The sequence below is a fragment of the Erinaceus europaeus genome, chromosome 7 (assembly GCF_950295315.1).
Source record: "Erinaceus europaeus chromosome 7, mEriEur2.1, whole genome shotgun sequence".
NCBI classification, from domain to species: domain Eukaryota; kingdom Metazoa; phylum Chordata; class Mammalia; order Eulipotyphla; family Erinaceidae; genus Erinaceus; species Erinaceus europaeus.
In genome coordinates, this window is record NC_080168.1 from 74,888,819 (window position 1) to 74,904,559 (window position 15,741).

General features: G+C 40.4%; 1 protein-coding gene across 18 annotated transcripts in view; it reads right to left on the reverse strand.

Annotated features, from left to right (window-relative positions):
- The window catches only part of ENOX1 (ecto-NOX disulfide-thiol exchanger 1), a 772,227-nt gene that overhangs the window by 172,940 nt on the left and 583,546 nt on the right, over positions 1–15,741 (reverse strand). For 17 of the 18 annotated variants that reach the window (XM_060194781.1, XM_060194780.1, XM_060194779.1 and 14 more), the window contains one exon: positions 1,454–1,560. The exons of the other annotated variant lie outside the window; for it this stretch is intronic. In XM_060194781.1, coding sequence (XP_060050764.1) covers positions 1,454–1,560 — 107 coding nt within the window. The remainder of the gene's footprint in view (positions 1–1,453; positions 1,561–15,741) is intronic. 18 annotated transcript variants of the gene reach the window in all.

Genomic DNA, 15,741 nt, shown 5'->3' on the forward strand with positions numbered 1-15,741 from the left:
CATGCTTGATTTTTAAGTGAAGAGAAAAAATGTAACAACTCATAGGTCATTTCCAAATCTGGATTACAGTTTATGGGCCCCAATTTGTGCTCTTATAACCCTCAATTTGTTATTTTATCATAATAGAAGCAACCTTGATTGAGTTTGGGATTAGAGTATTAGAGAGCATCAGGTGAACACCCTTTGTTTTCTGGCCCCTGAAAGTTAAAGAGAAACTCCACCTTCTTCTTACTCATAATCCTGAATATAGGAACAGAACTTCAGTTACCAGCCACCTATGGAGACATATGTGAAACCAACTAAAAAAATGCCCTTCTTAACAATAAATTCCACGAGCATTTTAAGTGCCCTATTATTGTGAAGTCATTCAGGATTCACCATAATAACAGTGATAATAAAGAACTCATTTGCTACTCATGTGGATGTTACCTCTAGTGCCATTGGTATTCAACTGTAATTTAGCCTTCGTTAATAGGTACTTAAAATGCTACCCCAATGATTGATCATCTGTGCTTTGTGTTCCTCAAACTCTACATGAAATAGTTATTTTGCAAGTGTGAGCCAAAGTCATGAAGTAAATAAGCCTTACCTTCTATAAGTTTGGGGCTTTGAAAGGGGGATAGCATTTAGAGAACTTAATGTTAACATGCTAAAGATGGAGAGGCATCCAGATGAAAGACATTCACCCATTAAGAAAAGAAGCAAACAAAGACAGTATACTTACTTTTAAGTTACAGGTTCAAAGCGTACACTACACTGTGGAGTTAAAAATAACAGCTGGATGACCAATGAGTAATGACACATTCTGGTCCTCTGAGGTGACATGGAAGGTCAAGTTCTGACTCTTTCCTCAGGGTAGATACTCACACTTTACACAAACATTGATGCAGAAAGGTGCACCCCACCAACTAGCCGGACATTCACTTCTAGGGAATTGGTTGTAGGAGAAGTGTGATAGAGCTAATGGCTAGCACAGGAGACTAAGGCATAACTTTTGATGAGAAGGCATGGATGGAAAGGCATACTCGCCATTTCTAACCCAAAGAACAAACCCTAATCATCATGCAGAACACTGAATTAAAAATAGATTTAAAAAAATAACACCTTTGTGTTGAACTGAAAGCTAGCTTTTGATTTTTTTTTTGTTACATTTTTGTTTTGCAAAATTGTTCTGCTAAGTGTCATGGTTTGTTTTTGAGCTTTTGCTATGAATGGATGAGAGCATTCTTTTCTCCCTTTGCAGGGTGGCAGGAAGCACTCTTTCTGCTAAGCATTAAGTCAGCTGCTTTCCTGGAGGAGGGATCAGTGTGAGCTGGTTTTGGAACTGACAAAGAAACAGGACACAGCAGGGTGACTGACCACTCTCACAGAAACCATAATGGCAGCAGCCACACCACTCTCTGCCAATCCAGCTGTGTGATGATGGGTAAAGATTAATAATAAAATCACCAACCTCAGAATGCTTTCGCCAAATGTCTATGTTCTTGCGCTGGGCTTTCGAGAAATGGTCCCAAGCTTTTTGTCTGGTAGAAGCGTTGAAAACGGCCACAATCTGCTCAACTTTGGTGAACAAGGAAGTCAAACAAGACAAGTAATTTATGTTGTGATCACTATAGGAAAGCAAAGCAAAGACACTAGGAGTCTATGGATGATGTCACAGTAGAAATAACATCATCAATATCCATCCAACTTGTGTCTTTTTGTACTTACATTTTAGCAAGGTGAGGGATGTCTCCCTTCAAGTCTGTCTCCATAACTTAAGGTTTACCAAATTTTAAATATGGCTGGGAAAGTTCATGGGCACCTGTTTCCAAGCATCCTTTAGTTTGTGTTTAAACATGTGATTTTTTTTTTTTTTCTGAGCCTGACATCTGATATGCAGGTGGATGCAAGTTATTGTCTGGGGAGATGATGTCATGGCTACATAAAGGACCAGAAAGCTGGATCAGGGAAGAGAGTAGCTTCCAAATATGGGAAAGGTGTATACATATTGTTAACTGTAAACCCCATCAATTTGATCTGATCTAGGGCCCATATTCAGTTTAGGAGCCTATGTGACCTCTGCATCCCTGTAGATCTGAGCTCACATTCTGTGGTCATGAGTAGGAATGTTACAAGCTGCCCCAATTTCAGGACCTAACTTCCTCAGGTGGAACACAGAGTATGTTGTCCAGCTTCCCTTCAGAGGATGGAACATTCTCTGCCATTGTTCATCCATGTTGAGGGCAAGGTTCTATGGGGGCCCACAAAGGGGTATATTGTGTTGTTCCTGATAGAGACGACCAGTAACAATGGAGAGAGGGATTTATTCGAGGTCTACACCCATCATGTCTGTGTGGGAATCCCAGGACTCCCTGACTAGGGCCCTAGCTGATGGGATGGCCTGATAGTGACTAAGGAGTCATCACTAAAGTGTGCCAGTCTCTTGCCCTTATTCAGCTTTTGCAGTCCTTACTTTGATAAGGTTAGTTAAAACAACAACAACAACAACAACAATAACAACAACTAGTATAGTCATGGGTCCTTGGAATATAACTAAAATAGGCCTAATAACTATCTACAAAATGGAGGACCCCCCCCCCAACTCTTAATCTGAACTATTCCAGCCTTTAGGTTCATGATTAGTCAAAAATTTGTTTAGCTCTATATTTTAACTCTTTTTTCAGCCACCAGGTTCCAGATGCTACCATGATGCCAACTGGACTTCCTTGGGCAGATAACCCCAACAATGTGTCCTCGAGCCCCCTTTCCCAGAGCCCTGCCCCACTAGGGAATGAGAGAGACAGGCTGGGAGTATGGATTGACCTTCAATGCCCATATTCAGTGGGGAAGCAATTACAGAAGCCAGACCTTCCACTTTCTGCACCCCACAATGATCCTGGGTCCATACTCCCAGAGGGATATAGAATAGAAAAGCAATCAGGGGAGGTGATGGGATATGGAGTTCTGGTGGTGGGAATTGTGTGGAGCTGTAACCCTCTTATCCTTTGGTTTTTGTGTTTCCTTTTTATACATAATTTTTTTAAAAAATGTGATTTGTATTTCTATCATCTCTGATCTACATTTATATAGCTACTGGTGTTGACATATAGAAACTAATACATAGAAAAAGCAAGTCTGGGTTTGGGTTTTTTTAAGTGAAGCCAGGGTGGGGTGGTAGAATGAGTATGAACCAAATATATTTATTTTCCTTTCTTTTTTTCCTTCATTCCTTTCTTTCTTCTTTCCTTTTCTTCTTTCTTCCTAACTTTCTTCCTGTCTCCAATTCAGAGGCTCAGCTGCAACCCTCTGAAAATATGATTGTGTCCATGTTTCAATTTGGGACAATGAGAACTTGCATCATATTTCCCCTACGTGACAAGGGCTATATTATTGCAACCAGGGTACCCATCCCTGCAGTCCTCCTGCAGAAAAGAAGACAGGAATTCCTTCTTCAAGAAAGGCCAACTCTTGCCTACCAATATCACCAGCATGAGGCTCTTCTTTCTACTATCCGGTCTTCCTCCATAGCTCACCAGGACCACATTTTCTGTCACCCCATCCTCATTTGCACGATGCTCTCCTTCCTCTGGTACCCAGATGCCCTGCAGTTCTGATTCTATCGCTGTGACTTAATTTAGCATGACCTTGTCTCCCTTGAGTAGTAGCACAATACTACTCAAATGTTGAGGTACTGTGAATAAAACTATTTAAAAAGGGGCAGCTCTTAGTAGTGGTCAACCAACTATGGATTCAGTCTTGCTTTAACAGATTAGTCTAGCAAATAAAGGGGATTACGCACAGAATTAACCACTTGATTAAGCCTGAACTTCTAAAAAAATTATCTAGAAAGGGGTATCAAAAACTGGCTTCTCATGGATACTCTCATGTAGGCAAAGATCATGTTTCCTCAAGGGATTCCCAATGCTCTGTTATAAAAATAAAAGGACATTAAAAATAGGCTGTCAGTTCAAATCTTCTAGATGTCTAAAGAAAGTCAATGAGTAACAAAATGATTCCCACAGAAGAATGATACCTGGGGTCATAGTTCTGAAAATCAAGATACAAAATAAACTTGGGTGTGAAGGAGCAGAGTAAGAAAGTAAATTCTACTCATACACTTACCACACTGTAAATATTTTATAAGGCTAATAAATCAGTTTCCCATCCTCCAGGCAATTTTCACAATGGTTTTTATGCTCAGTACTTATTACCTCAAGAGAATCCTAATTCTAAATTTCCTTATTTATCAAATTTTATCATTGTACTACATGGTGATTTTTATTATATATATATATTTATTTATTTTACCAGACCACTGATCAGCTCTGGCTTATGGTGGTGTGGAGGACTAGACCTGTAATTTTGAAGCCTCAAGCATGAGAGTCCCTTTGCATAGCCATCATGCTATCTACCCCTATCCTACATGATGATTTTTTTTGTTGCATACCATTTCATAGGATGATTTCCCATCAACTTAGCTTACACTCTCTTGTGGCTTTCTCCCTGGTCTCACCTGTGGGAAGTAATACTGTCAGACTGTCCATGTGAAGCTGTCTTAAGTGCTGATTTTCACCTGGCCACTAGCCCCAGGGATTCTGTGCATAGCTAGGCTGGCAGAGAATTGGTTGAGGCTCCATCTCCCACCTAGGCTTTCTGCTGTCTCGTCAGTGGACAGGCTGGGATTATGAGGGCCTGTGAGCTGCCCTCTGTATAGGTAACATAGAACAGTCAATCAAGGGTTTCTGGACTGATAGGTAGTGGTAGAATCCACTGTCAGATGAAATCATTGTGATTAATGGGACCCTGTTGCTTGGAAGAGCTGAGCTCTCTGATCAGCAATGTTTAGAAGAATCAGAAATGCAATGTTTTGTCACTTGGCTTGAGGGATAGAAACTATAAGACGGAGGTTGAACATCTGAGTGGCGGTAGTACAAAGTATGCCATTAATCAAGGAAGACTGGTAATAAAGGGGACACACTAAAAAGAAAATGAGATATGTGGAAGAAAATTACATGTGTAGAAAAGGAAGGTAAGAGGTTAATAATGCACATGGAAGTGAATAGAAAGGAAGACACTTAGAGACCCAGTGATTTATACTGCATCTATTCAATGGCAAAGAAAGGCCATTTAATATGTATTTAAGTCATGCACTACTGAATGTCTTCAATATTTGAGGATAAATGTCCCAGTTATCTGAAACATGTTTTTGTTGTTTCCTTGGGGATAAGTTCAATTCAGTTCAATTCATTCAACAAAGATTTGAGATTCAACTAATTACCAGGTGCTTGACGAATTGCTAGAAACATATGGTTAACATAGAGTCTATGCTGATAATGAGAAGATCATCACTTTGAGGGAGAAAGCCAATCAAACATGATTATCCTATGCCACAGAAACATGAATAACAGTGGTAAAGATATATCAACTTCATGGATGAAGTCAAGGAACACCTCCAAAGAAGTCAGCATCTTTACCAGGTTCTCCAGTGGCAAATGCATGCTTGCTCAGCAGAGAGGCAGGAATGAATGACCTATTCAAACCCTACTCGAAATATGGAAGAACTGTGTGTGGGAAAGCTGGCAGGAATGGGGATAGCATCGGGTGAGAAAGAATGGGGAAAGATGCAAGCCAGATTGTGAACCTCAAGTTGCAGGTCAGAGGAACTACATGTTAGTAGGTTTTGGGAGAAGATGCAGATGCAAAAGTTCATGTGAAGGTAGCATTCTGGTGTGTAGGGTGAGGCAGGAGTCATTTGAGAGGGACAGTCAGTGGAATACTAGGACATCATGGTTGACCTGCTCTGTGGGGGCACAGGAGAAAGACTGGGAAAGTTTAAGTTGAAAGTATGTCAGATCAATAGGACAAGGACAGGTGTTGATCTGAGAAGGCAGGTAAGGAATCTGCTTCTGAACATGCTGAGTTCTAGATGCCTGAAAGTAATCAAGATGAAGTCAAAATAAGATTGGGAGATCAAAAGAAGTCAGCATTCAAAGACATAGATCTTAAAATTTCTGAGCTTTTCTTAATTGTATTCTTTTCACTAGGGTAATTAAAAACCATTAAATATAATTTAAGTTCATACTTCTTTCCTTCCTTGCTTGCTTTCTTTTCCAGAACTTTACCTCTCAGGAATATATATATATATTTTTACCTAGAAAGAAACAGAGAGAAAGAGAAAGAGACATGCATACACAGAGAGAAAGAGGATAGCATTGAGCTTTCCCCCAGTGAAGTAGGGCCAGGCTGAAACCTGGGTTGCACAGGTGGTAAAGCAGGTGCACTAACCAAGTAAGCTATTTTGCTAGCTTGTTATGAGTTTTACATTCCCCAGCTACTAACCACTAAAAAAATAACTCCAAACAAAAACCGAAATTCAGCTTATATTTTAAAAAGAGCCTGTGTTGGTCAAAGGTAGACAATCATAACCAGAAGGAGCTCCCAGTCAGAAAAATTTCAAAGTACTTTTCAAACCTTGTAAATATTTCTTCCCAAATTTTGTTTTAAAGTTTTTCCTAAATTAGATTACTTGAGGATCATGAAAACAAAATTAAAAGTTGGCAACTAGAATGGGACAGCTAGCATGGGGTAGCTAGCATGGGGCAGCACTGGCTCAACAGGAAGTCCCAGAAGCATTCACCAAGAGCTGACAGATGATTCTATAGAGAAAATGCAAAAGCAAAGTGAGGAGTTTGCTGACTGCATGTGATGGGCTGTCCATGGGTTTGATTTCATATTGAGGCATTTACAGGCTCTCATGGCAGGAGAACTACTTCAATCTGCTTAATTTACTAGTGTACTGCCGGGGAGAAAGTGCAGTGATGGTTCACAGGACTTGCACCAATAACCATAGCTGAGGGGTATTCTAGTAAAAAAATAAATAAACAAACAACAACAACAAAAACTCAAAATAGCATGCTAATATTCACTATCTTATGCATATGGATATGAGAAGATATGGAAATCTATCAACATACAGAAATGTGTATGTTCTTCAAAATAAAAAAAAATACATCAGACTAGGCAATTTAACAACTATGTGTTTATCCTTACCCCAAAATGTTTATATTTCTGCTGATTCCAAAAACACTTGATATTTGAGGGAGAACTTTATACATTAGTTTGAGAAGTACTTGATTTTAGACTTTTCAGAACAAGACAATCTTTATCCAGAAGAAGAGTGGATTTCAACAAGCTTTCTGAATGAGTACAAATACAAAAGTGATATAGTAGAAAAGGTCTTGGACTTGCAAACATGCAGTTCTGAGTTTGATTTCCAGGATCATATTGTCCACCGTGATGCTCTGGTTTTCCCTCTCACACACATTAATAGATGAATGAAAAAAGTCTTAGAAAACAAATAAATAAAAAGTGCCTGAATCTTGAACTTGGGGCAGAAGAGCAGAAGAGCATTGCAAGCAGCAAAAGTGAAAGACTCGCTTCCTCTGAGGAGCATAAATGCAGCCCTAGCCCTTCATGTTCTCCTGGTTGCCCTGCCTCAGTCCTGTATCTTCCACAGGTCTCTTCCAACTAGACAGCTGTGAAAGAGCCTTAAATCTATCTAGTGTCCCAAATATCTGGAGAAACTGATTAAGTTCTTACAGGGAGTGGGTCCACCTAACCTAAATCGGGTCCCTCACACAAATCTGCCAAGCTTAATTTTTGTTTGTAAATGCTACCTGAGCTCCTGATAGAATAGAGCCTTAACTCTGTAAGGTTCAGAGGAATGCCTTTTTCCTTTAAGGGACTGCTCTCCCACCCCCACCCCAAATCCTCTATGAAGAGCTCATAAGGGATTTTCAAAAGCATGTAACCAGAGGAATAGTTGGTCTTCCCACCCTAGCGAGTTACAGTTTTCTTTAAATATGAAAAGCCAAAGTGAAATTGATGAACCTTGGCACTGAATTGAGGAATTTTAACTGTGGAACTTTAGTAAGTGGTCCAAGACACTCAGAGAAGCAAGGCAAAGCCAGAGGGGAAAACAATGGTATCCTCTTAGAATCAGGCATGGACTGGAAACTGCTGTGAGACTCCCAACTGCTGTGCATTTAATCTACTTCTGGGTCCTCAGCAAGGTCCTCAGCCTGCATGATAGGCTGGCTGGAGGCTCAGGGAACAGATTTAACTCAGTCAACCCTATCCAAAAAAGCATCATGGACCGAAATTTCAAGTTAAACAGACAGGGTATTCTGGGGTTTTCTCTGGAGATACATAAAAAAGGACTGCATGGCACTGTGACTCTACACTAAAACTCTATCTCAAGTTCATGTTTAATTGGTTTTTCTGGGGAATGGGATGGCGTAAGAAGAAGCATATGAAATATGTGTGTGTGTGTGTGTGTGTGTGTATATACATATATATATATCAGAAAAAATGTTTATAAGCAGAAAAACAATCACACACATGAATACACATATATGATTGTTTTTGTTTGTTTTGTTTAGCAAATTTTAAGCAATCAGGCAATGGTGATATGGCTCAAATAAATGAAAACATATAGGGCAGACAATAACTTTATTGTTTTCAATAAGTTATACATGTAACAAATAAGTAAAATTAAAAAATAGAGGTCTACTTTCCCATTCTGACTCAGTTTCTTTTAACACTCAGTTTCTTTTAAAAGTGAGCACTGTTAAGAGAATATAGAAGGGCCAATGAGAGAAAAAAGTCAATGTTCACATTCTTCTACATATTGCAGTCCTTTTTTTATTATTTACACAGATGTGATAATATTATTTTCTTTGCCATCAGGGTTATCACTGGGACTCAGTGCCTTCTCGACTCCACTGTTCCCAGTGGCCATTAATCCTTTCTTCTGGGTATGGGTGAGAAACAGAGAGGGAGATAGAGAAGACACTGCAGCACTGCTCCACTGCTCACTTTCTCCCTGTAGGTTCTCCCATGAGGTATAGTCTGGGAGCAGAAACTGTGAGCTCTACTGGGTGAGTAACTTCCTGGGCCCCAGAAGACATAATATGCAAACTGTGCTGTTCTTTGCTTTTCCCTACTTCACTTGTCTTGGAAATCTACACATTCATCTATTTTTAATAAGACTGCAATGAATATCTCAGATACATCTTCTGACATCCTTATGTAAATATGAGACATTCTTAGAAATTGTAAGAGTAGATTTTAAAAAAAAAGAAACCTGTATTTTTAAATTTTCAAAGCTATTGCCAAATTGCAGACCAATTTTATGCCCACTGAGCATTTTTCAGATTGTTTCCCTAGTGTCTTGTCAGTTGTTGGTAACCAAACATTTCATCTTTGCCATTCTTAATAAAGGTGCAGAGACATGGATTAAATACCCAGATCTCTGCAGTAGAGCACCCTTCATTTTCCATTTCCATTATGAAACCAAAAAAAAAAATGAGTCAGTTACCGATGAAAGGACAGATTGGAGGAGTGTATGGAGTCCTAATTCCTTAGGCTTACTGGGGCAGGCACTGTGCTTGATGATTTAAAACAGTGCTTGTCAGAGTGGGGTTCATGGACCCCACTTCATTGGCCATCACTGGGGGGTTTATAGGAATAGGATATACTGCTTAATTCCAGACTTGCCAGTGAGAAGCAGTGGAGAGTGGTCCAGTAAAATGCTATTTTTTAAACACATGTCTTTCTAGTTTTATTGAGATAACAGACCCATAACATGACATAGATTTAAGGTGTACAACATAAAAGACTTGATACATAATATATTATGAAATTATCACCAAAATAACTTCATTAAAATCTAACACCTCACAGAGTTACAATTATTTTCTTGTGATGAAAACTTTTAAGATCTTCTCTCTTAACAACTGTCAAATGTACAATAAGGCATTACTACAGTTACCACTCTGCAGACCTTGACCATCATCCAATCTCTCACCCCTGGCAACCACCAATCCAACTGACTGTTTTCACAAGCTCCCCAGGTGTCCAAAAGGCTAAGGTGGAGAACCTCTACTTTCAAAACATCATCTTGGGCTGATGAAATAGCTCACAGGGACAGCACACTGCTTTGCCAAGTATATGACCCAGATTTGAGTCAGGCAGTCACCACATTGAAGGATGTTTCAGTGCTGTGGTCTCTTTCACCCTCTCTAAACAAAGCCTCTATCTAAACAAAGAAACAAAAGATATTATTATCTCATTTAAATTTCCCAGCAAGCCCCCGAGGCAGGTGCTATTACCATGCCCATCTATCTCAATGATTAAGGAACTTAGATTTACAGAGAAGGTCAATTATCAGTCCAATTACTTGCTCAAGTATGATTATCTGCTTTGCAAATGGAGCTTTCCCAAGTTCAAGTAATGCATTTATACCTACTTGCACCTAGATTTAGACCAGGAACTAAAGTCTTCAAAGTATTGTGGAGTTAACATACCATACCTTGCACTGGGTGTTGGGGATTAAAAGACTTAAAGGTGCTGCTCATTCTTGCCGCTCTGGGGGAGCTAACTAGACACAGGCCTAAATCATGGCATAAGAAGGAGCTTGCAGGGAGAGCTGGAGGAGGCAGTAAAGGTCTTACTGACTCCTGGGCCCAAACATAAAGGTAAACAGATATCCTCCCCTTTTAATAATACTTGATAAGACACAAGAAATTGAGAGGGGAGGGGAGATGGAGAGGGAAAGAGAAAGAGAAGAAGAGAAAGAGAAAGAGAAAGAGAAAGACAGACACCTACAGACCTGCTTCACCACTCCTGAAGCAAAGCACTCCCCCCCCCCCCCCCCAGCCTCAAGCACAGGTAGGGATCAGGGGCTTGAATCTGGGTCCTTGTGCATGACAATCCACCCTATCCCCAGTAGAATCTTCCAATTCACAGAAGGTGAGCATTGGAGCTTGTGATGAGGCAGGCCATTCGTCTTCATGCCTTACCAAAGGCACACTGAAGACTCAGGGTTGAGAAGAATAAGCGTGTTTAGAAAATGGGCCCTGTTATACCTGCCAGAGTGGAAGGGACTCATCTCTGTGGGAGCACTTGGTACACATATTAATCTAAAATCAAGTCTGGCCTACACCAATATATCACTGCTGCTAGATACTTGGCCTCAATAGTGGGAACATGACAGGGGCATGGGGAATGCTTTTCGGGCTGTGCAGAATTTGCAGGTTGTATGTAGGAGGGAAGGAAGAGGCAGGAAGTCTGTCTTGGCAACAGTAGGTCCACCTCTAGTAGCTGTGAGGCTTGAAGAAAGGTGATCTGAACCTCAAGTCTGGGGTAGGGGGGAAGGACTAGACGCCCTGAATATTGTTTCTAGCTCTATCATCCTTCAAAACAGGGCCTAGCAAACTTCATGGAAATGAACAGGGAGAAAATTATTTGTTTTGCTTTGTGGGGCACAGAGCAAGCCTGTCCAGGAAGGTGTTCATAGGATTAGGCCACCTGTCTGCTGAAACGCAGAGCCTCAGACTCTGTGGCTGCTCTTTCACAACTCTCCCTAGGGACATGTGCTTTGTTAGATCATCAGATACCCAGCTATACTCCTTTCTTGTTGAACATACCATCCCTGCCTTGGCTAACTTTCCTGAAAGAAATGTCCTCTGATCTAGTTTGAAAGTGTCCTCGCTTTAGAAAGATCTTGTAAAAGGAAATTTTGTGAGTGTGTGTGTTGTTTCTATCCAAAGTATGTACACACACAAACACAGTCATTCCACTTGACACACTCTTTTCAAGTTCTTTCAATTGGTATATCAAGGCAGCAGGGTTTTCTTCATTTGCTACTGAAGGTTTTTTTCTTTTCTTTTTAAGTTTATTTATTTATTTTTGATATTTATTTATTTCCTTTTGTTGCCCTTATTGTTTTGCCTTTGTAGTTATTATTATTGTTGTTGATGTCATTGTTGGATAGGACAGAGAAAAATGGAGAGAGGAAGGGAAGACAGAGAGGAGAGAAAGACCACCTGTGAAGCAACACCCCTACAGGTAGGGAGCCAGGGGCTCGAACTGGGATTCTTATGCCGGTCCTTGCACTTTGCGCCACGTGTGCTTAACCTGTTGCGCTACTGCCCGACTCCCATCTTTTCTTTTCTTTTATATTTATTTATTTTCCCTTTTTTGCCCTTGTTGTTGTAGTTATTGTTGTTGTTATTGATGTTGTTGTTGTTAGATAAGACAGAGAGAAATGGAGAGAGAAGGGGAAGACAGAGAGGGAGAGAAAGATAGACACCTGCAGACCTGCATCACCACTTGTGAAGAGACTCACCTGCAGGTGGGGAGCCTGGGACTCGAACCAGGATCCTTAAGCCAGTCCTTGCGCTTTGCGTCTCGTACGCATAACCCGCTGTGCTACCGCCCGACTCCCTTTTCTTTTCTTTTCTTTTCTTTTCTTTTCTTTTCTTTTCTTTTCTCTTTTCTTTTCTTTTCTCTTCTTACCAGAGCTCTGCTCAGCTCTGGTTTATGGTGGTATGGTGGTACAGGGAATTGAACCTGGGACTACAGAGTCTTTGGTGTGAGAATCTGTTTGTATAACCATTATGCTATCTATCCACACCTGAATTTTTTTTTTAAAAAAAATCTTAATTTATTGTATAGAGATAGCCAGAAATTGAAAGGGTAGGGGGAGATAAAAAGGGAGAGACAGAGACACCCGCAGCACTGCTTCACCACTCACAAAGCTTTCCCCCTGCAGATGGAGACCGGGGGCTTGAACTTTGGTCCTTGTGCATTGCAACATGTGCACTCAACCAGCTGCACCACCACCCAGCCCCTCTCCCGAAAGTTCTATCATTGTTCAGTAGCCATGCTTCACCCAGCTGCTCTGATGCTAGTTCCAGAGATTGAACCATCACCACTTTTACTGTTCTAGTGTACAAGACAATTTTCTTGTCATTGTTTGCTATCATTAATTTTTCTCATGCTAACATTGTAGTGGTATTACTTGGCAGCATACTATATATATTTTACAATGATATCAAAAGGAGAGATATTAAAAATGCCTCAACTTAGTCCCAAAAGACTTGCTACTCCTCTGCCATCAGCTCTGGTGTCTAGAGAATTTCTGAGTTTATCTTTAACTTAGAAATTTTTACACAACATATTTTCCCAGGGTCTGAGGAAATAGCACAGTATGTCAGAGCACAGTATTAGTGTGCCTGAGGCCCAAGATCTCAGGCTCGATCCCTAGCACCACCATAAATTAGAGTTCTGCAGTGCTCTAGTTTCTCTCTTTCTCATTAAAAATATGATTACATTATTTACTGTTGAATGTAAAACATTAATTCTCCAATAAAGAAATTTAAAAAATATATGAATACACCTTTAAAAATATATTTTGTCTCGACACATTTTCTAACAGCAAAGAGGTTTTGCTTTTTTTTTTTTTTTTTTAGAAACTATGTCCCCAACACTTAAAAACAATGGCAGAGGATGTCACTAGTGTGATGTTGAGGACAAAGAGGAATTCGTCATTTTGCTAAAGCAGCTGTAAGGAGCTTTTCCCACCTCAGGTAAAAGATATTAACGGTGACCACAGATACAAGAAAACAAGTGTATCACAGCATAAAACTCCTTCTAGAAAGTAAGGACACAGGAGCTAAATTTCCCCAGACAGAAATTTAAAATGGAAGGTTTAGCTGAGATACTCTTATAAAGTAAATGATTCTGAAAAGCTCTTCCAGCAAAAGAAATGTGGCTGTGGACAGCAATCTGCCCGGAAGGGGGTCAGGGGCCACATGGGGATCAGGAAACCCTCACATTTCATTCCAGCATTCACTGCACCACCTGGCCCTTAAGTAAGTAGCTGAAGGTGAATGTCATCATTCCTTCACACTTGTGAGGCTTGTACAACTCAGTCAGGAAGAAGGGTAAGACTTGACAGAGGACATGTCCCATGCTAGCTGTGGAGGCATCTCTACTTAGGAGTCTGCCAGGCTGAGGTGTTGCAGGGAACAAGCATACACTCTAGGTAGAGATGGGGCTTGGGACCCACAGTGCTGCTTGCAGATGTCACCTCTGTGTGAGATATAGAGGAATAGCTGACCCTGAAGTCAGCTCTGAGGTTTCTGCCCACCTGGCCTGGATGGATCCAGACAAACACCTGCATTTATCTATGCAAAGATATTCAAGGGAGTCCCTGTTGTGATAAGGACTGCACATTTCCATAGACCAGAAAAGACCTCAGGAGACTATCAAGCCCTTTCTTTCACTGGAGAAAGGAGAATGAAAACTTCCCTAGATCATCTGTTTAGCTGATGAAAGAGTTGCAGTTAGATCCAGAATTTCTTGGAGTTTAATTGGTCTTTCTATTACTTGTTGCTTTTAACATCTAAGATGAGTTTCATACCATTTCCCATCATACACACACACACATGGACATGCACACACACACACACAAACACACACACACACACACTATAACCAGAACACTGCTCACATCTGGCATACGGTGCTGGGGATAGAATTCAGGATTTTGGAGCCTCAGACATATTCTTTCTTTCTTTCTTTTTTTGTCTAACCATTATGCTATTTCACAGGTTCCCTAAATGTATAAAATAAAACTGCATAATAGTTCTAACTTTTCCACTCTCCAGGTTAAAATAATATCATCAATAATACTGCAATACCATTGTCATAGAATTCACAGCCAAGTCCTATTCTGTGTATTCTCTTTGAAGAAGAAGGGTATACTAGAGCAAAGTTAGTTGAAATGATGGTTTACTCAAAAAAATGCACTTTAGAATATGAGTTGAAACTATTTGATCCCAACCCAATTTCCAAATTTCCAAACCCTACCTCCATTGCCTTGTATAACTCTTGATCAACAACCAGCACTTGTAGTGAGGGCTTCAATATGCTAATAAGAAGTATGCCAGACCCAGGAGTGGTGAGGTGTCCACAATCTCTATGTAGTCTAGAATCTAGTTAAGAGTAAAACACCTACACCTGGTTGGAGGAGCTAGCATAATAGCTATGCAAACAGACTTTCATGCCTAAGGTCCAGGTTCAACTTCCCACACCAACATAAACCAGAGTTGATCAGTGTTCTGGTAAAGCAAAGCAAAACAAACAAACAAACAAACAAAAAGCCCCTATACCTGATGCACATAAACATAACTAGGAGTGGGCTATATAGTAGTGCACCTGGTTGAATGCACACCTTACCATTTGCAAGGACTTGAGTTCAAGCCTTCAGTATCCCCTACGAGGAGCTTCATTAACAGTGAAGTAGTGATGCAGGTGTATTTCTCTCTTTCCTCTCCTTTCAATTTCTCTCTGTCTTATCAAATATAAGGAAGGAAGAAGGGAAAGGGAAAATGGCCACTGGAGACAGCAGATTTACCATGTAGACACCAAGCCCTAGTAATAACCTTGGTGAGGAAAAAAAAAAAAGAAAGGAAAGAAAAAGAATCTGGAAATAATTACAAGCCTAAGAAAATAGTATTAACACAAATGGAAACTCAAAGCAGTATTTGACTGAATTTGAAGTAGGGCACCAAAGTAGAAACCCTGGGTTGAGGGTGCGGGCAGAAGTTAGGCTTCACGGGGGGGGGGGGGGGGGATGAAGGATGGGATGGGACACAGTCTTTTGGTGGTGGGAATAGTGTTTATGTACACTCCTATTAATTTGTAGTCATATAAATCACTATTTAATTAATACAAGAGGGGAAAATTGATGGGTTTAAAAAAGAAGAAGAAGAAAAGAAAATAGTATTAAGTGGTCCGGGAGGTAGCACAGTGGATAAAGCAGTGGATTCTCTACCATGAGGTCCCAAGTTATATCCCCAGCAGCACGTGCACCAGAGTGATATCTGGTTCTTTCTCTCTCATGAATAA